General features: G+C 38.4%; 1 protein-coding gene across 4 annotated transcripts in view; it reads left to right on the forward strand.

The window, feature by feature from the left end:
* The window catches only part of SVEP1 (sushi, von Willebrand factor type A, EGF and pentraxin domain containing 1), a 182,730-nt gene that overhangs the window by 123,076 nt on the left and 36,523 nt on the right, over positions 1-23,131 (forward strand). For 2 of the 4 annotated variants that reach the window (XM_072727713.1, XM_026002685.2), the window contains 7 exons: positions 125-298; positions 748-867; positions 2,584-2,760; positions 3,524-3,614; positions 4,256-4,447; positions 5,349-5,516; positions 21,040-21,712. In XM_072727713.1, the coding sequence (XP_072583814.1) occupies positions 125-298; positions 748-867; positions 2,584-2,760; positions 3,524-3,614; positions 4,256-4,447; positions 5,349-5,516; positions 21,040-21,712 (1,595 nt within the window). The remainder of the gene's footprint in view (positions 1-124; positions 299-747; positions 868-2,583; positions 2,761-3,523; positions 3,615-4,255; positions 4,448-5,348; positions 5,517-21,039; positions 21,713-23,131) is intronic. The other 2 variants (XM_072727711.1, XM_072727712.1) reach the window with 1 other exon arrangement.

Genomic DNA, 23,131 nt, shown 5'->3' on the forward strand with positions numbered 1-23,131 from the left:
CTCTCAGTCTGTGTTCGTGTCCAATGAAAACGTCCCGTTTAACTCAACTACTAGCTTAACATGAACCAAATGTCCTTGGAGCATTTCGCTCCTAATGTAGGTGTGCTCTCCCTGCACATTACAGGCATTAGCTGCGGGGTGCCACCCCCTTTGGAGAATGGCTTTTACTCAGCTGAGGACTTCCATGCTGGCAGCACAGTGACCTACCAGTGCAACAATGGCTACTACTTGTTGGGTGACTCAAGGATGTTCTGTACAGACAACGGGAGCTGGAATGGCATTTCACCATCATGCCTTGGTGAGATAAATCTTGGCAGTACTGTCTGGGTTTATTCTAGCTCCCTGGGAGACAATCATCCCAAATTCCTGAGGCTCTCTTGTGACATTCTTTTGTTAACTTCATCTCATCCCAGTAAGCTCTGGGCAAGCCACTGTGACAAAGCAGCTGTCTCTAGATGTGCCAAGAATATTTAGAATTGTTACCAGGCTCAATACCAAGATTATTTTTAATCTATCTCTGTTCTTCTACTTACCCACCTATAAAGTGGGAGAATAACAGCTTTTATTGTGTATCTGCAATGTGATCATGACTACTATAATTGCTAGAATATAGTTTATTTTTGCTATATGAAAATATCTCTGGTGTTATACGTTAAGCAATATGTAATGACTTAAGAGTAAAAACAAGTATTTGATACATAAGAAAAATCAATCAACTTCACTACCTGTAAGCTATCTTCATTTTAGACGTTGATGAATGCGCAGTTGGGTCAGATTGTAGTGAGTATGCTTCCTGCCTGAATACAAATGGATCCTACATTTGCTCATGTATCCCACCCTACACAGGAGATGGTAAAAACTGTGCAGGTAACTAGTACATGTATCATTGGGAAGTTTATTAATTTTTTATTTAAGTATATATTTATTTCAAATGTATGTTATTTAAAAAGACATCATTTTCAAGTGCAAAGGGCAGGTAGAGAAGATAAACCATCTTTAAAAAGACACATAGGTAATAACTAAAGGAGCTTTAAATTAGCATTGTGCCCTTCCCAACTTCCCAATCTCTAAAAAATAAAACTGAAAACCAACCATATCACCAGAAAGTTGAAGCAGTGTCCATATAGTACAAGAATCATAGAGGGGATTTAGAAATACAATCACTGGCCTCTATGGCCTCAGTCAGAGCAAAAAAAGATACTTCACCATCAGTGCGTCTCTTCTGCCTCAGCCACACAGAATTCTATTGTTGAAAAGAAATGGACATCTTGCCATATCACGTCTCTATATTTTGTGATAACTTTGATCAAACAGGCCATCTCTCAACTCACTGATGTCATTCTGCATTTATTGTGAGAAAGCAACTCCCATAAAATAGAAAGTAAAGACGAATTCTCAAAATCAAGTCTTAAAACGGCCTTCACTTTTTGAGAGGATTCATTTAAAGTTCTTGGCGGAGGAGGCGCCTGGGTGGCGCAGTTGGTTAACCAGCCGACTCTTGATTTCAGCTCAAGTCATGATCTTAGGGTTGTGGGATCGAGCCCCGCATCAGAATCCATGCTCAGCACGGAGCCTGCTGGAGATTGTCTCTCTCTCTCTCCCTCCTTCTGCACCTCCCCCAATGTGTGCGCTTTCTCTCTCTCTCTAAAATAAATAAATAAATCTTAAAAAAAAATACTTGAAGGCCTGACTGATGGGGTGCCTGGGTGACTCAGTATATTAAGCATTTGACTCTTGATTTTGGCTCAGGTCATGATCTCAGGGTCGTGAGATTGACCCCTGCATCAGGCTCCGTGCTGGGTGTGGAGCCTGCCTAAGATTCTCTCTCCCCTGAGACTAATGATGTACTATATGTTGGCTAATTGAATTAAAAAAAAAAAAAGATTCCCCCTGCTCCTCCCTGCTCAAAAAAATAAATAAATAATTTTTAAAATAAATAAATAAATACAAATAAAGTCCTTGACTCATATGGCCAGAATTACTTTCAGAAAGATTGAATCAATATATCTTCCCTTTTTGATAATTCAAGTTTTATAATTACTCATATCCAACTCTAGTCCTAAATATCCCTTTAACTTACTTCCCTTCGTAGAAGTGGTGACCAACCCCCAAATTTGCACATAGTAGGGATTTCTGATCCATAGTCTGATTAGAAAGGCAGGCTGAGAATTTTTTTCCATCTCCTTAGGATACAGCCTTTACATCAATTTGACAGAAAGCCAGTTGCTTTTAAAAAGTAGGCGTGAAGGTGAGGGGAGATAGGAGAAGCTAAAGTTCTTTTAATAAATGCCCTGGCACCACCCAATAAACACCTCCCTTTCGGCCACATAAATTTTGTATATTTTTGTTAGTCATTGTGTTTCAAAATATTGTAGTTTGAATGCCTGTTAAATGTATGTTCTGCTCTAATGTCCAGTGTACCCCAAACCCTCCTGTATCTCCCTTCAAAAGCTTTTTTTTATTTTTTTCCCACAAGATTCAACTGGTACTTTAACTGTAGTGAAATTCTTTTGCTATGAGACCTTGCATGGTTGTATGAACACCCACTTATTGTCCCACAAAACCTTTGTCCTCTCTTTCAAGAACCTATAAAATGTAAGGCTCCGGGAAATCCAGAAAATGGCTACTCTTCTGGTGAGATTTATACACTGGGTGCCAAAGTCACATTCTCATGCAAGGAAGGATACCAGCTGGTGGGAGCCACCAAAATCACATGTTTAGAGTCTGGAGAATGGAGTGATCTGTTACCATATTGTGAAGGTACGTTTCATAAGTTCCCCATGTTCATGGGTGTCTGGCAATACTAAACATTTAAGGTATAGACATGTTACGTGTTAGGTTGTATCAATATTCTTTGTATTTAAAACCCAACTCTTAGGCTCATTTTTAAAGGCAATCAAGGTAACGCAGAGCTGCCCTTGGACTACTAAATGTGTGATTTCTTCTTTAAGATCCTAACAGAACATAGTATAACAATATTGGTCTTCCAGGTTTCATTAATTTCAATTATGTATATTATATCAAGGCAGATCCATTTGTGTGTCTTATTTCTTTACAGAGCTGCTTTACTTATAAATGTCTATAGCCAATAGCCCAGCGCTTCAGTGTATAATTTGAATAAATACATCCATTTTCTGTGAATTACCCTGAAAGTTTTAAACAGGATGACCTCATAGTTTTTAGTAAAGAATATTATTTATGTAAAATAAATTATTGCCATAAGGCAATAAACTTCTCGGTTATCTTAATTTTGACATTTGGATAAATAATGGAAACTTTCTATTTTAAGGCCATGTATCCATCAATTGGAATTAGCACCTTAAAAAAAAAGGCAGCTCTTCAATGGAATTAATAGTGACATAAGGGTTTAAGACAGGCAGTACTTTTATAAAATATGCTGGAAATTGCACCCTGTAATTTTTTTTAAATAAAAAGTCAACTATGGTAAAAAAAAAAAAAAAAAGCTTTTTGTACACACTGTGAAAAAAGCAATACATACTTCTTTTGTTTCTCTACCTTGTAGCTGTTTTCTGTGGTGTCCCAGATATTCCAGAAAATGGTGACACTGACACTGATGTATCAGCATTTACCTATGGCAGTAAAGTAACATATAGGTAAGTGTGAAGGTTAAAACTACATTGTAAAAGTTATTGATGACATGCAGGCTGTAATATAAAACTGAAAGAAAGAGAGAAGAAGATTCTCAGAGGATGGCTTTTAATTAATATGGAATTACTTAAATTATGTGTAGGATGAAGGAATCAAGTTCAATAGCCTAATGGTGATAGTCCCATCTAGAATCCTTAAATCCTCTGACAAGTTCCTTATTATTGTCACCAGCATCCTTGAGGAGCTTTGAGAATGGATGCAATGGAGGAAGGTCCTGCAAACTAAGGAATATTCTTGGTTATAAGCTGGAGCTTTGGCTCTAGACCCACTATCTCAAGTACTTACACCAAACCAGAACATTCTCAAACTCAGAATTTTCTGTTTGCAGCTACTAATCCATGACATAAATTGCAGGCAAGCCAAATTCTTAATTTTTCTACCTACCACTCACCAAGGTCCCTATGGGGAAGATGTATTCAACCTTGAAAAACAATAATTTCAAAGCATGGTTTCAGTAGAAAAAAGAAACAACTCTTCCAATAAATTGTAAAGTGTGAATTCTCAACATTTTTAAAGGTCTTGGCGCTAATAAAATTATGCAAAATAAAGCAAATTATATTCAGTAATCTCCCTTTATCTTCTTTAGGTGTAATAAAGGATATACTCTGAATGGTGCTAAAGAATCTTCCTGTCTTGCTAGTGGTTCTTGGAGTCATTCTCTTCCTGTATGTGAACTGGTCAAGTGTTCTAGCCCTGAAAGCATAAATAATGGGAAATATATTTTGAGTGGGCTTACCTACCTTTCTACTGCATCATATTCATGTGAAAGTGGATACAGGTAATGTCCATAGACACCAGCCAAGCTTCTAAAATACCCTATTACTCATTACTTACTCAATAGGTTTCATTTATATGTAACTAGCTGACTTTAGACACAAGTTCCTAAATGTAAAAGATATTCTCAAATTAGTATGTTTCAGGAAAACCAGCTTATATAGGGAAATATTTCAGCTAACTGACTCTGGGAGCACTAATTGAGTCACTATAAACATTTCGTCATTAAACACGAAAGCAAAAACATGTTTGTGAGGCCTACTACAATATCTGGATTTTTTTTTGGTACATAAGTTACCATGCTTATACTGAACATTGCATGGGATGTTGCAAAAAGCATATCAGGGCAAGGGCCCAGTTTCTTAATACCGCATGAGGTTGATTAGATCAACAGTATACGTGTGTGTGTGTGTGTGTGTGTTCAAATAGAAGGGACAGTAGGGACAGGCTGTAGTCAGAAACTTGGCCAATGGGATCTGAAGTGAAACAGATGCAGTGAAGAGAAAGTCAAACGATACAGTCAGAATCAGGTAGGCAGACAAAGGTGGAGAAGCCACGCCACTGGGATGCAAGGATTGTTAAGTGAAAGGAAGAACACAGGTCAGAGTCATGAGCAACACAGCGCAGGTGCCCAGGCTCAGGACAAGGACAGTGTGCCCTTTGACCTCAGCCACTGTGACTTCCTGGATGTCTCTCTGCTCTCACTGGATCCCAACCAGCCTATTAACCCCTTCTCATCCAGGAGCTCTGTCTGTGAGGTCTGGAGCCCTACTGCACCCCCAGGGAGCACATTTTATTTTGCAGCCCTTGTGATGTGGGTTTAGCCCATTCATTGACGGAAACGCTCTGGAGCCTGCTCAGGTTCCCTTGCTCCATGGCAGTGAATAATAGCCCTGCTTTCCCAGCTTACAGGGCCCTTCTGTCATTGAATGCTCGGCCTCGGGCAGCTGGGACAGAGCGCCACCTACCTGCCATCTTGTTGTCTGTGGAGAGCCACCAGCCATCAAAGACGCTGTCATCACCGGAAGGAACTTCACTTTTGGGAGCACTGTCACTTACACCTGCAAAGAAGGGTGAGTGACCCTGCAGGAGAAAGAAGCCTTGGGAGCCCCAGGGAGTGGACGCGCCCCTAACCATGGGGATGGGCTCCGTCGAATACTAGACCAGGTTTCCTGGCCTCCAAAGCCAGAGAGAGCTTTATGCTCTTATTTCCTGACAGCAGAGACGGAGCATATAGTCTCCTGTGGCAACAGTGTTTTCCTGGAATTAGAGTAATTTATCGCAGTAGGCCTCGAATAAGGGACATTGGGCAATGCAGTGGAAACCATCTTTATACTTAAAGATGCAAAAAGGGACACTTGATTAGGCATTTGTGTGTTTCTGCAAAACTGAAGGCAAGACTTTGAGTCACAACCTAAAGACGACGTGTCCACAGGGGAACAAAGATAATAAAATTCAGGTTTTTATATTTTGAATGATCTCATTTCATTCAGAGGTAAAATGTGAAAAGCAAGGAAGCAGATCACAAGGAGCTTTCTAACTCACCGTCTCATTCGATCCTTACAAAAGCCCTGTGAGGTGCAGAGAAACGGGAAGGGGGGCCTGGGGTGGTGGTCTGCTTTGTCTCAAGAAGGTGATAAGCAAGTGAGGGTAAGTGAATCCCAGGACCCCGATGTGCATTTCATTGCTTCCCACTGCACCCCCCCACCCCCGTGCTTCTTCAACAAATATTTTCACCATGAAGAGTGCTTTCGTGCTCCAGATTTGACCACAGGTGTTTTTGACATAGTTGGAAGCAGCACTAGCAGAGAGTTGCCACCTTCAGGATTTACAGCTCAGCTCTGTCCTTCACTGTGTGGCTTTGGGAAAATTGTATAGCCTCTCTGTGCTTCGAGTGTACTATATAAAAACAATTTCATTAAAGGTTCATACTTACAGATACTGTGAGAAATAAAATGCCTAGTACAAAGCCTGGCCTACCCAGGTTTAAAAAAAAGGCCTTCATTAATTCAACCAACCTTGCCATTATTATGACTGAAGCCCAAATGAGAGGGTAGTTTCTACTCTATCCTAAGAGTTGAAGTTCCTTTCACTTGGATAGAAGACAGTCCCGGTCATACAAGACCGCCAGCAGGTGGCGACAGTTCGGTTTTTTGGGGGTTTTTGTTTCTGTCTTTTTGCAAAAAGCTTCTGAGAGTCAAACACTTGGTTAAATAGTTGATGGAAATCCCAAATCTTAACACCTTCTGAAGTGAAAAAGAAATCTTTAATATTAAATTGGAGGAGGAAAAAAAAATTTAAAAAATAATAAATTGGAGGAGGATGAGTGAAATAGGGGAAGGGGATTAAAAGTATGCTTATCTTGAGGAGCACTGAGTGATGTGGAGAATCACACTCTTGTACACCTGAAACGGATAGAACAACACTGTGTGTTAAGTGTACTAGGATTAAATAAGTAAATAAAATGTCACTGCAGGAGTTAGCTTTTGATGGCTCCATCTCTATCTGTCCCCCACGGTTTGACTCCTTTAAAAACTGCTTCCCAACGAACTGCACAGGAGTATTTGAGATTAGTCATCTCAGTGTTGGTGAAGTCTTATCAACTATACATGTTCCAGATAACAGCTAGATCTTGACAACCTGTGGGGGTTTTTTTTCTGATTAAACAGGGAATGCATTATCACCATATAAAACAAGAAAATGGAAAATATCTTTTAAAACATTATCCAAAGATAAACAGTGGGGTTTGACTATGCTTCTTCTCAGAATTTTGTCTTTAGATATATTTTTAGTATTAGACATCATGCGATAGATACAAATTAATATTTTTCTTCTTTTCTTTACAAATCATTCACCTAAAATATATCAGAAGAGTTACAGTTCTGCCTAATGTTAGGCCTCTATGTTGTACAAAAGGGTTTTTATTAAAAGAAGCACTAAAGGCACTAATTAAAATTACAAGTCCATACATTTGTAGAGGGTTTTCCATTCTCAGAGGACTTTCACGTGCATTATCCTATGTGCTCCCTACTGTAATAATGGAAGCTTGGCAAAATAAATAGTATTCCAACCTGAGGTATTAGACCACATTATCCTGCATATTCCTTCTGGTCTCGGCAGGCAGGCACTCTGTGGGAGCTTTTATCTCATCGAAAAAATGGAAACCAAATCTACCCTCCTAAATCACATACCTGTTAAAAGGAATGAGAACAGTCTTATGAAAGTGCTTTATAGATCCATGGAGTTCTAGGTACATCTATAGCTTTATTTTCTCTGTCATCATTATTGCTATATACAGTGATGACACTTTAATAATTTAAGGGGAAACTATCTTAAATAGTTAACCGAATTAAGAGTTCTTAAATAGTTAATCAAACTAATCAAATTAGTAGAGAGTATCTATAGTTGCAAATCACTACCACCTACATTTTGTTCTAAAAGAAAAAAAAAACCAATACCTATTAAGAGAACATTTCCCTTTTTTTTTTCTGGAAGTAACACTTTTTAGTGAGAGGAAGAACACTGACGCCTTTTGGCAATATCCCTACTCCACTATGGGATGCTACAAGGATGGCCGGACTAGAAAGAAAGCCCTTGTACTCCTGTTTTTTTCTGGCCAAATAGCTAATGAAGCATTTGAAATAGATAGGAACACAGAAAAGGTAGTTAATTAATCTCTACTTAAAGTTACCTGAGTATCCTTTTTTTTTTTCTTTTTTTAAGATTTATTTATTTATTTTAGAGACAGAGAGCACAAGTGGGAGGGGCAGAGGGAGAGCGAGAGAGAATCTCAGACGGACTCCGTGCTGAGCTTGGAGCCCAAGGCAGGGCTCAGTCCCACGACCCTGAGATCACAGCCTGAGCCAAATCCAAGAGTCGAACCCATTGCTGACTATGCCACCCAGGCACCCCCCTGGGCATCCATTCTTGAGGGAAAAGCACATGTTTAATTTTTGCCATAGTTCTGCTAGCTCTCTTTTTATCAAAGGAATATAGTATTACAGATAAAACAAGAAGCCATTCTCACCACCTTCCCATCCTCTTTAAAGTAACAAATGTGCATTTTTGTCCTTCCATATCTATGTCTCCATAAACTTTCTATTGATTTTTGTGTTTTAATTGCTATATATGTGGCGGCTTTGTACTATCCTTTTGAAGTTTACCATGTTCTGTGGGGTTTTTTTACATTTTTCTCCATGGATGCATGTAAATCAACAGAGTTCCTTTTAACTGCTCTATGGTATCCTTTGGAAGAATGAGCTATCTGTTAAGTTACCCATTTCCTTACTGGTAGAAGGTTAATTTGTTTCTACCTTATTTGCTGATGTAAAAGTTCTGAAATAAATGTCTCTCACACATGCCTCCTGGTACATGTAAGTTAAGGCCATCTCTGGCCCACATACCCAGAGTTGAAGGTGTTGAGTCATGAAATATGAATATTTTAAGCTTTATGAGATAGTCCTTGATATTTATCAGTTGTTTCCTTTATATTTTATTTTGTGTGTGTTTCAAATTTAAGAAATCATCCTACCCCGAGGTCATACTGAATATTTTTGCCTCTCCTGAACGACTCAAATATCTTGGAAAGCACAAATTTCTATCCCATCTCTCTCCATAAACATCCTATCACCATCTATATTTTGCTTCCCTCTTCTTTTACAACTTCTCAAATTAGTCATTTTTTTAATATAGCCAGTGTTTGCTTAGATTTATTCCCAGGTTTATTAATCTCTCTTCATCACCGTGGCTTTTTGCATCTCATCCCACCCTTTTGAGTTTAACATTTCTGCTTCCTGAAGTATATCCATTATGTATTTTTTTCCCAGTGAGAATCAGCATAAATCTTTGTCTGAAACTGATAATATTTTTCTAGGACACAGATTCATGCCAGAGACTCAGCTATTACTCTGTTTCAACTCCAGAGTTTTATTTACTGTCATCTCCTCTTCCCTTCCCCGTCTAATCCAATGGCAGTCACAGCACTGGATCACAGGCTCACTTCTCTGTTGTTAATTTCCTCTTTATTTCTAAAGAAATGTGTGCACCTAAAATAACTTGTTATGTTTCATCAAGTGTGATATAGGGAAGGTTTTCAGATTATGGTATAGCCAGAACTAGGAGTTTTCTCTCTTCACTCCTTTTCTGTTTCTTCCCCCTAAGGAATTGATTGGTGTAGGCCAACATCCTCTGTGTCTGTTCTATTCTGGGATGGCATCACTGTATTCAAGTCATGGCTTTTGTGCAATGGGCCTATTTGTGCAATGGACCTGCCGTCTCCTTTGGCTTCCTGAGATGCTGTTGGCCTGAAACAAGGATTAGGGCCTAGGAGAGAAGCAAAAAGTATACCTTCTGCCCTAAAATTGGCCTTCCACCTTTACCTGTTACCAAAACACAGGGCTGGAAGTTTTCAGCTGTTTGCCCAAATTAATAAAGTGATAACTTGTTTCCCATTTCCCTTTTCATCCTTATGTGTTTACTCTCTTGGTGAGAAGCTCAGAGGGAAGGAAGGGTCATTAAAATCCTAAAACCCTCATAGAAGGTTCCCCTTTGATTCTTCTTAAATGTAGATTTTTAAATGCAATTACTGAATGTACTAAGATAAATTTTTTGATCATTTTTAGCTGAAAACAGAATTAACTGCTGACACTGATATCTACTTTCCATTGCTTTGATTAAGTTGCAACTCTTTAAATATCTAGTATGCTGCTCTTTTAAGGCTCTTAAAAGGTTCTTTTAAAAAGAGAGGAGCTGATGATCCACTGGGGAGCTCTCTCATAAAGCTTCCCACATGCTCATTAGTTGGCTTCCACTCAGTGTGTCAGTCAAATCACTGAAAATTGTATCTGAAGATTACTCTGCCCATTTTCAAAGAATTTTTCATTATTATTCCAGAAATATGCTAATTAATTGCTGCAAGTTCATCCTGAAATATGTCCTTCTGTAGCATCACTGTAATATCAATGGGCCATTTTTCTTTGGAGTTATGGCATAGGACAATTTGTTTTATAATGTATATGGCCTGATTTTTTTTTGAAGGGAGATTTTATTTTATTTTATTTTATTTATTTTATTATTTCTTCATGAGAAACACATAGAGAAAGAGGCAGACACATAGGCAGAGGGAAAAGCAGGCTCTCTGTGGGGAGCCTGATGCAGAACCCCATCTCAGGACCCTGGGATCATGACCTGAGCCGAAGACAGATGCTTAACCTCTGAGCCACCCAGGTGCCCCTATATGGCCTGATTTTAAATAATAGTCTGCAATAGCATTCCCAGTGTCTCTTGAATGAGAATACAAAATGCCACAGAATAAAATTAAATATTCCAGCATTTTAGATTTGTACCAGTTCCAGTTTTTCTGCTTTGGTAGCCAATGTTTATAGGATGAATGTCATCATCTCTTCAAAACTTTATCATTTTTTTAAATGATTCTTTTTTTTTTTTTTTTTTTTTTTTGAGACAGAGTGAGGAAAATTGTGTGAGCAGGGAGGGGCAAAGTGAGAAGGAGCAAAACTCAGGCAGACTCTACACCCAGTGTGGAGCCCAGTTCAGGGCTCACTCTCACGGCCCTGCGATCATGACCTGAACCGAAGTCAAGAGTCAGACACTTAACCAACTGAGTCACCTAGGTACCTCAAATGATTCTTTTAAACAAATAAGCAGGTGAAATATGTTCTGCAGATATTGTAACACACCCTGAGATGTCTAACATAAGGAAATAATACAGCACTTGGATCAGAGGCCAGTCATAGTTCAATCTAGGCAATAGCTAACAATTCCTCACTTTTTGTCATTTGGAAAATATGTACTTCTTTACCACCTTCAAAGACTAACTGATGTATTTTGGAAGATGGTTATTTTTAATAACCCTTAGTTGCCATCTTAACTGAGTACTTCATCTAGTCTAAGGTTCTGGTTCTACCTCTTGAAATCACTCAGTGTACATTTCTCTGCACCTGTGAAATCCCAGCCATTCAAGTGTTCACAGCTTGATCCTGAGATTCTACAAATGAATCAGTAGAGCCAAGTGGGAGGCTTCTGTGAAAGATCCCAGCCCTTCCCACAGCTCCCGACTGAGAAATGATCCCTCACTTTGGTGCAGGGAGACAGACATTTCAGCCAGTTCAGCCTCCAATCGGTACTTCTTTCACATAAATGAACATGATTCTGAGTCTGTTCCTCTCAGAATCATTCTGAGCCTATTCCGGTAGGTCTGTAGTCCATTTTTTTTTAAAAAAAAGATGTTATTTATTCATTTGAGATAGAGCACAAGCAAGGGGAGTGGGAGAGGGAGAAGTGGGCTCCCCTGCTGATTAGGGAGCCCAATGCAGGGCTCAATCCCAGGACCCCGGGATCATGACCTGAGCCGAAGGCAGACATCCAACCAGCTGGGCCATTTTCAATTACAGTACCCAAAGCTGAATATGCACATTGACACATGCAAGTTAGAATATAGCAGAGATAAAAATGCCACATCTAGGGGCTGACATATACACACATACAGAGGCAATAATTTATTTCATTTCTCATCTTCTCTTTCCAAATAAATGAGTTTAGAAATGCAGTCACCCTTTTAAGATGCCGCCATTGACTCATTCAGCTTACTCTCAATTAAACCCAAAGTCTTTCATGTGATAAACTGGGTTTTTCATTTGTGTGGTTTTTCTTTACTGTGAACATGCAGTACATTCTGTCTTATCTTTGTTAAATATTACCTTGTAAGATTAGAACATTGAACTGGATTGTAAACACCCTATCCCCCACCCTACAGTTATGTGTTGCTTATAAACTGATGGACATTGGGTCTAAGGACAGTTTTATGGCATTCATAAGAAATGAAACTCTCAACGAGGCTATTTCTATTAACCAGTATTCTTTGGGTCATCCAGTTAATAAACCACTTAAGTATCTTTCTGTTCTAGTGACATTTTGCCTGCTAAAATCTTATGAAAGTCCTTGTAAAAGAAACTGTCAAAAACTATTTCCAGTTTACCTGTGCCTGCCACATCTCTATCCATCAACCACCACAACCTGTCAAAACACACAAATCCTAGTGACTGCCACTTCCTTGTTCAGGTGTTCAGATGCTGTTCCTAATTATTTGTAAATTCCCCTTATGCCCCAGCCATATCATACTCCAAGCCCTTTGTTCATGTTATTTTTCTGTCTTGAAAAATACTTTTCCTCTCTTTTCTATTCTTCTTATCTCATGACTTTTCTACTCTTCTTATCTCATGACTCCTCAAAAGCCATTTCCACAGGGAAGGCTTTCTTTCCCTCTCCATTCTTCAGATAGAATTAATCATTTCCTCTTTAAGCAACTGCTATAGGTGTAAAGGGGCCCACAGTGCGGCAGCCAGTAGGTGGGGTAAGGAGGGCAGGATGGACATAGATGTGCAAACAAGCAAATGCGTTAGCATTGCATTATGCACTAAGGAAGTGACTCTAGCCCATAGCATGATCCTGAAGAATTATTTAATGAAAGACTAAATGTCAAGAGTCACTATAAATGGAACTTCTACTCAGAACACATTCTATACAGGAACAGTAGAATCTGGGATAATGGATTTTTTAATAATAAGATTATGATGCCTTTAGCATCTTGTATGTCTTCCTGTATCCTCCTAGACAGAAACCATTTAAAAACTTATTAAGTTGAATTCTAATAGAAAGAGCAGAGCTTATCCTTAACAATGAACCTGCAGCAGACCCTAATTAGAGACTGCACATAGTTGTCAGGGATGTCCATGAGTATTTCGAGACCTCTTCTGTCCAAAGCAGGATATATGGCCATAGGTAGGATGCATGCACACATTTCTGCTGATGCTCTTCTATTTTCTTGATCTGTCTGCTTCCTGTGGATCTCATGAATCTGGCCAGTGAGGGGGATGAACTCCAACCTCTCTATCATAGCAGATCCCCTATAAAACTAAAAGGAACCTTAGAGGAAATGTTTGCTAACTAATGACATAAGAATCTTTGCTGAAAGGTGGGTCAAATAATTTGTACTAGGTGATTCTGCAGTGCAGTTTCCACAGGATACCCACAAATTATGATCCACCTCATTTTAAAAAGATAAAAGGAAGGAAACAGAACAATGTCAAGGAAAAGGTATAATTGTTGGAATCTGGTAAATCAAATTCAGATTTTTTAATTCAGTTGTATGTAACTGTGCGGCTCTGGACAGGTCTATTAGCCTGTGGAACCACCATTCACTCATCTGTAAAATGAAGAAATTAATATGTCTTAACAGAATTAAATTAGGTGCCAAATTATTTTAATACCCTTATCCTTCATTAGTATCAAAATGACAGATGGCTCAGGTGTTAGACATTCCTTTAAAATTCTGTCATTTTTCTCTTCAGTAAGAAAGCAAGACCAAATCAAGAATGAATCACATGTAGTTATTCTAATACTACATATCGTAATATTTTGTTCTCCTGCATTGCAAGAGCACTTGAGAATAATTCAAGATTTTTGCAAGTCATCAATCTATCACCCTCTGTGGGAAAATACCTGTCAAAGGCAGAAAGAAAGACTGAGAGTTATTAAGCTAAATTGATTCATCCTTGTTGAATAGCAGAGCCATACACAGAACACAGCTCGAAATGCTAACACTCAGTTGGGTAAGGGTTTAGGAAACACAGAAGACTAGAATTACAATCATTGCTTTGAATTTCATTGAATTTAAGTAAATGCATGAGTTATGTGTGGGAAACCTATGTTTTTTTTAGTGCTTTTGTTTCAAATACTAGTGATGAAATCAACTAAAACCATCTATTGACAGATGACGTTCTAAATGTATACTGAGTCATATTTATTTTTAAAGAAATGTGAGTAATTTTTAGAGATCCTTAAATAGCAAAAAACTTTTAATCCACTGCCCTTTCTAAACAAGCATAATATTAATATCAGGATGCATTTCTGTATCTTAAATGAAGGTCATTTGATCAGTAAGCTCAGTATTCAAGCAGTAAATACTTCCTTTTCTTTCCAAGTTTTTATTTAAATTCCAGTTAGTTAACATACTGTAAGTAGTGTCAATGAAAGTATCAGATGTGGAATTTAGTGATTTAATACATGCATACAACACCCAGGGCTTGTCACAAGTGCCCTCCTTACTCCCCATCATCTGTTTCACTCATGCCCCCGCCCGTCTCCCCTCTGGTGACCATCAGTTTGTTCTTTATAGTTAAGGGTCTGTTTCTTGGTTTCTCTCTCTCTTTTTTCTCCCTTATGTTCATTTGATTTGTTTTTTAAATTCCACATATGGGTGAAATCATATGGTATTTGTCTTTCTCTCACTGACTTATTTCACTTAACAGAATATTCGAGCTCCATCCATGTAGTTGCAAATGGCAAGATCTTGTTCTTTGTTATGGCTAATATTCCACTGTCTATGTATATACCATATCTTCTTTGTCCATTCTTCAGTCAGGGGACATTTGGGCTCTTGCAGTAATTTGGCTATTGTTGATAATGCTGCTATCAACGTCAGGGTGCATGTATCCCTTTGAATTAGTATTTTTATAAATCCTTTGGGTAAATACAGGGCAGTGCAATTGCTGGATGGGAGGGTAGCTCTATTTTTAACTTTTTGAGGAACCTCCATACTATATTTCAGAATGGCTGCACCAATTTGCATTTCCACCAACAGTATAAGAGGGTTCCCCCTTCTTTGCATCCTCACCAACACCTGTTGTTTCCTGTATTGTTAGTTTTAGCCATTCTGACAGGTGTGAGACGGTATCTCATTGTAGTTTTGATTTGTATTTCCCTGATGATGAGTGATGTTTGAGGATCTTTCCATGTGTATGGCCATCTATATGTCTTCTTTGGGGAAATGTCTATTTGTATCTTCTGCCCGTGGTTTAACTGGATTATTTGTTTTTTGGGGTGTTGATTTATATAAGTTCTTTATATATTTGGGATACTAACCCTTTATTGGATTTGTCATTTGCAAACATCTTCTCCCATTCTGTAGGTTGCCTTTTAGTTTTGTTGATGTTTCCTTCACTACGCAGAGCTTTTTTATTTTCATGTAGTCCCAATAATTTATTTTTGCTTTTGTTTCTCTTGCCCAAGGGGTCCCACCTAGAAAAATATTGCTATGGCTGATGTCAAAGAGACTATTGCTTATGTTTTTTCCTAGGAATTCTGTGGTTTCAGGTCTCACATTTAGGTCTTTAATCCATTTTGAATTTATTTTTGTGTATGGTGTAAGAATGTGGTCCAGTTCATTCTTCTGCATGTTGCTGTCTAATTTTCACAACACCATTTGTCTTTTTTTCCATTGTGTATTCTTTCCTGCTTCATGAAAGATTAATTGACTGTATAATTGTGATTTTATTTCTGGATTTTCTGTTTTATTCATTGATCTATGTGTCTATTTTTGTGCCAGTACCATACTGTTTTCATGATTACATCTTTATAATATAACTTGAAATCTGGAATTGTGATGTCTCCAGCTTTGCTTTTCTTTTTCAAGTTTGCTTTGGCTACTTGGCGTCTTTTGTGATTCCATACAAATTTTAAGATTGTTTGTTCTAGCTCTGTGAAGAATGCTGGTGGTATTTTGATAGAGATTACATTAAATCTATAGATTGCTTTGGGTAATATAGACATTTTAACAATATTTGTTCTTATCCATAAGCATGGAATGTTTTTCCATTTCTTTTTATCCTCTTCAATTTCTTTCATAAGTGTTTTATAGTTTCCAGAATACAGATCTTTTATCTCTTCTAGGTTTATTTCTAGGTAGCTTATGGTTTTTTGGTGCATTTGCAAATGGGATTGATTTCTTGATTTCTCTTTTTGCTGCTTCTTTAATGGTGTATGGAAATGCAACATATTTCTGTACATTGATTTTGTATCCTGCAACTTTACTGAATTCATGTATCAGTTCCAGCAATTTTTTGGTAGAGTCTTTTGGATTTTCTATATAAAATATCATGTTCTCTGCAAATAGTGACAGTTTGACTTCTTCCTTGCCAATTTGGGTGCCTTTCATTTCTTTGTGTTGTCTGATTGTTGTGACTAGGACTTCTAGTACTGTGTTAAGTTATAGTGATGAGAGTAGACATCCCTATCTGTCCTGACTATAGAGGAAAAGCTCTCAATTTTTCCCCACTGAGGGTGATATTAGCCATGGAGTCTTTTATATATGGCCTTTATTATGATGAGGTATGCTCCCTCAAACCCTTACTTCTTAAGGGTTTTTATCATGGATGTTGTACTTTGTCAAATGCTTTTTCTGTATCTATTGAAAAGTTTTATCCTTTCTTTCATTAATTTACTGTGTCACATTGATTGATTTGTGACTATTGAACCACCCTTGCAGCCCAAGAATAAATCCCACTTGATTATGGTGAATGATTCTTCTAATGTACTATTGGATTCAATTTGCTGGTATTTTATTGAGATTTTTTGCATCCATGTTCATCAGGGATATTGGCCCGTAGTTCTCTTTTTTGATGAGGTCTTTATCTGGTTTTGGTATCAGGGTAATGCTGGATTCATAGAGTGAATTTAGAAGTTTTCCTTCTCTTTCTATTTTTTGGAATATAGAAGAATAGATATTAACTCTTCTCTAAATGTTTGGTAGAATTCACTTCTAAAGCCATCTGGTCCTGGGCTTTTGTTTGTTGGGAGTTTTGGATTACTGATTTAACTTCTTGGCTGATTATCTGTCTGTACAAGTTTTTTATTTCTTCCTGTTTCAGTTTTGGTAATTTATGTTCCTAGGAATTTATGCATTTTTTCCAGGTTGTCTAATTTGTTGGTGTGTGGTTTTTCATAACATTCTCTTAAATTGTATTTCTGTGGTGTTGGTTGTTATTTCTCCCTTCTCATTTGTGAGTTTATTGATTTCAGTCCTTTTCCTTTTGATAAGTCTGGCAAGGGGTTGATCAATTTTATTGATTTTTTTATATAGTATTCTTTTTTTAAAAAAGATTTTTATTTATTTATTCATGAGAAACAGAGAGAGAGAGAGAGAGGCAGAGAGACACAGGCAGAGGGAGAAGCAGGCTCCACACAGGGAGCCCGATGTGGGACTCAATCCGGGGTTTTCAGGATCATGCCCTGGGCCGAAGGCAGGCGCTAAACTGCTGAGCCACCCGGGTTGCCCAATTTTATTGATTTTTTTTTCAAAGAACCAGATCATGGTTCCACTGATCTGTTCTATTGGTTTTTTTTAGTTTTCTTATGTATCATTTAGTTTTGCTCTAATCTTTATTATTCCCTTCCTTCTTCTGGTTTTAGGTTTTGTTGTTCTTCTTCTAGCTCCTTTAGATGTAAAGTTAAGTCATTTATTTGAGATTTTTCTTGCTTCTTGAGTTAGGCCTCTTATGCTATAAGCTTCCCTCTTAGTACTACTTTTGGTGCTTCCAAAGCTTTTGAATTGATGTTTTTCATTATCCTTTGTTTCCCTTTATTTTCTTATTTCTTTTTTTATTTCCTGGTTGACCCATTCATTTGTTTAGTAGCATGTTATTTAACCTCCATGTATTTGTAGTTTTTCCAGATTTTTTTCTTGTGGTTGACTTCCATTTTTATAGTGTTGTGGTCAGAAGAGATGCACGGTATGACTTCAATCTTTTTTAATTTGTTGAGGCTTGTTTTGTGACCTAATATGTGATCTGTTCTGGAGAATATTCCATGTACACTTGAAAAGAATGTGTATTTTGTTGTTTTGGGATGGAATGTTCTCAATATATCTGCTAAATTGGTATGTTCCAGTATGTCATTCAAAGCCATTGTTTCCTTGTTGATTTTCTGTTTAGATGATCTGTCCATTGATATAAGTGGAATGTTAAAGTCCCCTACTATTTCTGTATTATTATAAATTAGCTCCTTTATGTTTGTTATTAACCATTTTATATATTTAGGAGCTCCCATACTGGTGTCATGAGTGTTTACAATTGTTAGATCTTTTTGTTGGATAGTCCCCCTTATTATGATATAGGGCCCTTCATCTCTTGTTATAGTCTTTGGTTTAAAATCTAGTTTGTCTGATATAAGTGTTTCTATTTGGTTTTCTTTTGATGTCCATTTGCATCATAAATGATAAATGTTTTTCCATCCCCTCACTTTCGATCTGCAGGTATCTTTAGGTCTAAAATGAATCTCTTGTAGGTAGCATATAGATGGGTCTTGTTTTTTTATCCATCCTGACACTCTGTGTCTTTTGACACAGAGCATTTAATCAATTTACATTCAGAGTAATTATTGATAGATTTGTATTTAATGCCATTTTATTATTTGTTTTGTCATTGTTTCTGAAGATTTTCTGTGTTCCTTTCTTTGTCACTTTGGGTCTCTCCTTTCCACTCAAAGAGTCTCCTTTAATATTTCTTGCAGGAGTGGTTTAGTGGTCACAAACTCCTTTAGTTTCTGTTTGTTTGGGAAACTCTTTATCTCTCCTTCTATTTTTTTTTCCTCCTGTTTTGAATGATAGTCTTGCTATCATTGGATAGAGTATTCTGGCTGTAGATATTTCTCATTCAGCACATTTAATATATCATGCCTCTCTCTCCTATCTTGCCAAGTTTCTGTTGAGAGATCTGCAGTTAGCCTTATGGGTCTTCCCTTGTAAGTTAGGGACTTCTTTTTTTTTATTTTTATTTATTCAAGAGAGAGAGAGAGAGGCAGAGACACAGGAAGAGGGAGAAGCAGGCTCTGCGCAAAGAGCCTGATGTGGGACTCGATCCCAGGACTCCAGGATCACTCCCTGAGCTGAAGCCAGACGCTCAACTGCTGAGCTACCCAGGCATCCCAGTTAGGGACTTCTTTTGTCTAACTGCCTCTGGATTTTTTCTTTATCACTGCATTTTCAAATTTAATTACAATATGCCTTGATGTTGTCCTGTCTTTGTTGATTTTGATGGGAGCTCTCTTGCCTCTTGGATCTGGATAGCTGTTTCCTTCCCCAGATTAGGCAAGTTTTCAGCTATTATTTCCTCAAATAAATTTTCTGTGCCCTTTTCTCTCTTGTTCTTCTGGGACTCCTGTGATATGAATGTTATTATGTTTGATGGAGTTACTGAGTTCCCCTAGTCTATTCTCATCACCCATAGTTGTTCTTTCTCTCCTTTGTTCTGCTTCCTTATTTTCTATAATTTCTTCCAGCCTTGTGTTCATTACATCCTGTTTCCAATCTCCATAATTGCATTTTTCATTTCTGATTGTTTTTTAACTCTTTTATCTCTGTGGTAAAGGCCTCCCTGAAGCCTTCCATTCTTCTCTCTCACCCAGTAAGTATCCTTATGATTGTTGTTTTAAATTCTCCATCAGGCATATTACTGACATCTGTTTCAATTAGATCTTTGACCATGACCTTATCTTGTTGCTTCATTAAGGACGAACTTCTTTATCTTGACATTATTGTTTAAGTCTCTGTCTTTTTCTCTGTGTTAAAAAAGCATATTATGTGTCCTGATTTTGAGAGTAATGGCTTTTTGAAGAAATGGTTAGATAGTGCCCAGGGCCTGGTGCTTCAGAGATTGTCACTGCTGTGTGTTGTGTGCACTCTGCTGCTGTGTTTGGCTACTCTATTCTTGTCTGCAGAGGTTCTCCTTGTGTGCAGTGGGCAGTTTAATTAGAGTGTGGCAAGTTTTAACTAGCTGTACTCTGGTCTGTTTGTTAAATGAGACCCTGATACTACTTCCACTAGAACTGAAGCCTCGCAGAACTCTAGCTGGGAGATGTGGTGTAGATAGGGTCGACAGGTTTTCTCTCCTCCCTGCTGTGCGGGCACTGAGGCACACTTGTCCAAGAAGGGCAGTACTGGCAGAGCACAGGGGCTTGGGACCTGGTATAAGCAGGTCAGGCAGCCAGTGTCGGCACGGTGCTGTTACCCACAGGTGGCTCTGTGTTTATGCTGAGGAGCAGGATTGCAAAATAGAGCCTGCTGGCTCCTTTGTCCCTGGAGAGGCAACTCTGCAAATGCCACCTCTCACAGACGTTCTCCAAGAAGAGCAGTCTCCCCATGTGACCTAGGCGTTCCTCAGATGGTGCTACGTACCTTTGGGCTGCTTGCCTACCTTCTCTCCAGGAGTAGGGCAGCAGCCTCAGGTCTCTATACCAGCCAAGCCTGCCAGCCTTTAAAACTCCAGTGCTCAAGCCCTTCTATTTACAAAAACTCACAAAAAATCATTTTCCCAGCCAATGGTTGTGGTGAAGTGTTCTCTGTGTGAGTTCCCCTGAGCACTCCCATTTCTCTCACCATTGTCTGAGACTACTGCTCTCTCCCCTCCACAGCACTCAGGATCTGTTTCTCCCCCAAACCATGTCTCTGCACTTCCTTGATATGGCCTCTTCTCCCCCTCTAGTTGTACAGTTTGTTCTATCCATCCTCAAGTCAATTTATTGGGTATTCAGAATGATTTGATAATTATCTAGTTGTATTTGAAGGATGAGACGAGCCTGTAGAGTTCTCCTACTATGCCTTTTCTTAAAAATGTTATTTTATTTTATTTTTAAAGAATAAAAAAATAAAAGTAAAGTCCTTGTTGGAAAGATAAAAAAATAAAAAGAATATACGAAGATACAAACATATTTTGCTTAATTATTATTCCTTTCCTCCCAATCTCATAGCTACACCCTTGCTGGTCCCGACACCATTGAATGCCTGGCCAATGGCAAGTGGAATGGAAGTAACCAGCAGTGTCTGGCTGTCTCCTGCGATGAGCCCCCCAACGTGGAACATGCCTCTCCAGAGACTGCCCATCGGTTATTTGGAGACATTGCATTCTACTATTGTTCAGATGGTTATAGCTTGGCAGACAATTCCCAGCTCCTTTGCAATGCCCAGGGCAAGTGGGTTCCCCCAGAAGGTCAGGCCATGCCCCATTGTATAGCTCATTTCTGTGAAAAACCTCCATCTGTTTCCTATAGCATCTTGGAATCTGTGAGCAAAGCAAAATTTGCAGCAGGGTCAGTTGTAAGCTTTAAATGCACAGAAGGTTTTGTACTGAATACCTCGGCAAAGATTGAGTGTTTGAAAGGTGGGCAGTGGAACCCTTCCCCGATGTCCATCCAGTGCATCCCCGTGCGGTGTGGAGAGCCACCAAGCATCATGAATGGCTATGCGAGTGGATCAAACTACAGTTTTGGGGCCATGGTGGCTTATAGCTGCAACAAGGGGTTCTACATCAAAGGGGAGAAGAAGAGCACCTGCGAAGCTACAGGACAGTGGAGTAGCCCCACACCTACATGCCACCCTGTGTCTTGCAATGAACCGCCTAAGGTTGAGAATGGCTTTGTGGAGGTAAGAGACTAATGAGCAAGGGGTCCATGGCTCTCATCACTGACAGCCAGCCCACTATGGCTAACCTGGGATTCAGAGGCAGAACACTGAACAGATTAATTGTGGAAAAACAGAAGTGGCTAAACCTCTAGCTGGTGAATATTAGAGAGAAGTCTTTTTAATCTATAGCTTTCTACCTTCTCCTAGCATATAGACGGTTGAAGTGCTTTGTAGCACTACCTTAGCCCTAGCTATGAAGTTAGAATGAACCAATTTTAATACAGTATTATTTTCCTTTATGTAGAAGTCATCCCAAGATGGATGTATATTTTATAGAAATCAAGGCCCAATGGAACCTAGAGATATCTGGTATCATTTCTAAGTTTTAGACAAAAGATGGGGTGAATCATCTATTAACTATAATGCAGTTTTTATGGTTTTCTTTCAGCAGACCTAAAGGTAGTTTCACCAGGACAAAGGGTGAAACTTTCATTTGCTCCTTTCGTATTAACATGTGCCTAATATGTTTCTTCAAATTAAGGGCTATTTGAAAGAGACAATATTCTGATTAAATATTATGTAAAAACCCACATATACATAATACCTTTTCTCCTTTATATTCTCAAACAGCAGTAAACACTTGCTGTTTCACATCTTTGCTCTGCTGTAGTAGGGTTCCACTGGAAGAGGGTATATATAGATAAGGAGGCTTTCATTTGTTCATTTAACAAATATCTCTGTAGCTCCTACTGGGTGCCAGGTAAGCATTGGAGAACTAGTATTTAACAATGCATATTAGGTCTGTGATGGCATGGCACTTACATGTATGTAGGGCACCCAAGAAATAAATAAGTGAACAAAACAAAGAATTATGTCCACTAGAACAAGAAGTTCACTATAGCATGCAAGCTAGCTAGCCTTTACCATGATAAGTTTTCTTAAAGTTTTCATAACTAATTCATCTTTGGTACTGCCTAAAAATGACCTGTCAATCATATTATCACTCATTTATTTAAATGTTGAGATCCTGAGTATCAACTTTTTGGTTAGAAGAGAAAATATTGCTTTTTAATTTCCCATCTTTATAGCCACAATTTTAAAATTTGTGTTAAGAATGAACACGAAACTTTGATAGCACCCTTTGGAATATATCCATGAAAAATATTTTATTTGCTTTTTTTTTTATTTTTTTTTCAATTTTTATTTATTTATGATAGTCACAGAGAGAGAGAGAGAGGCAGAGACACAGGCAGAGGGAGAAGCGGGCTCCATGCACCGGGAGCCCGACGTGGGATTCGATCCCGGGTCTCCAGGATCGCGCCCTGGGCCAAAGGCAGGCGCTAAACCGCTGCGCCACCCAGGGATCCCTTATTTGCTTTTTTTAAACAATATTAACAAATAAATGTACATTGTATGTGCATGTTTCCTTTTCGGTGGTTA

The sequence above is a fragment of the Vulpes vulpes genome, chromosome 12, assembly GCF_048418805.1.
Source record: "Vulpes vulpes isolate BD-2025 chromosome 12, VulVul3, whole genome shotgun sequence".
NCBI classification, from domain to species: Eukaryota; Metazoa; Chordata; class Mammalia; order Carnivora; family Canidae; genus Vulpes; species Vulpes vulpes.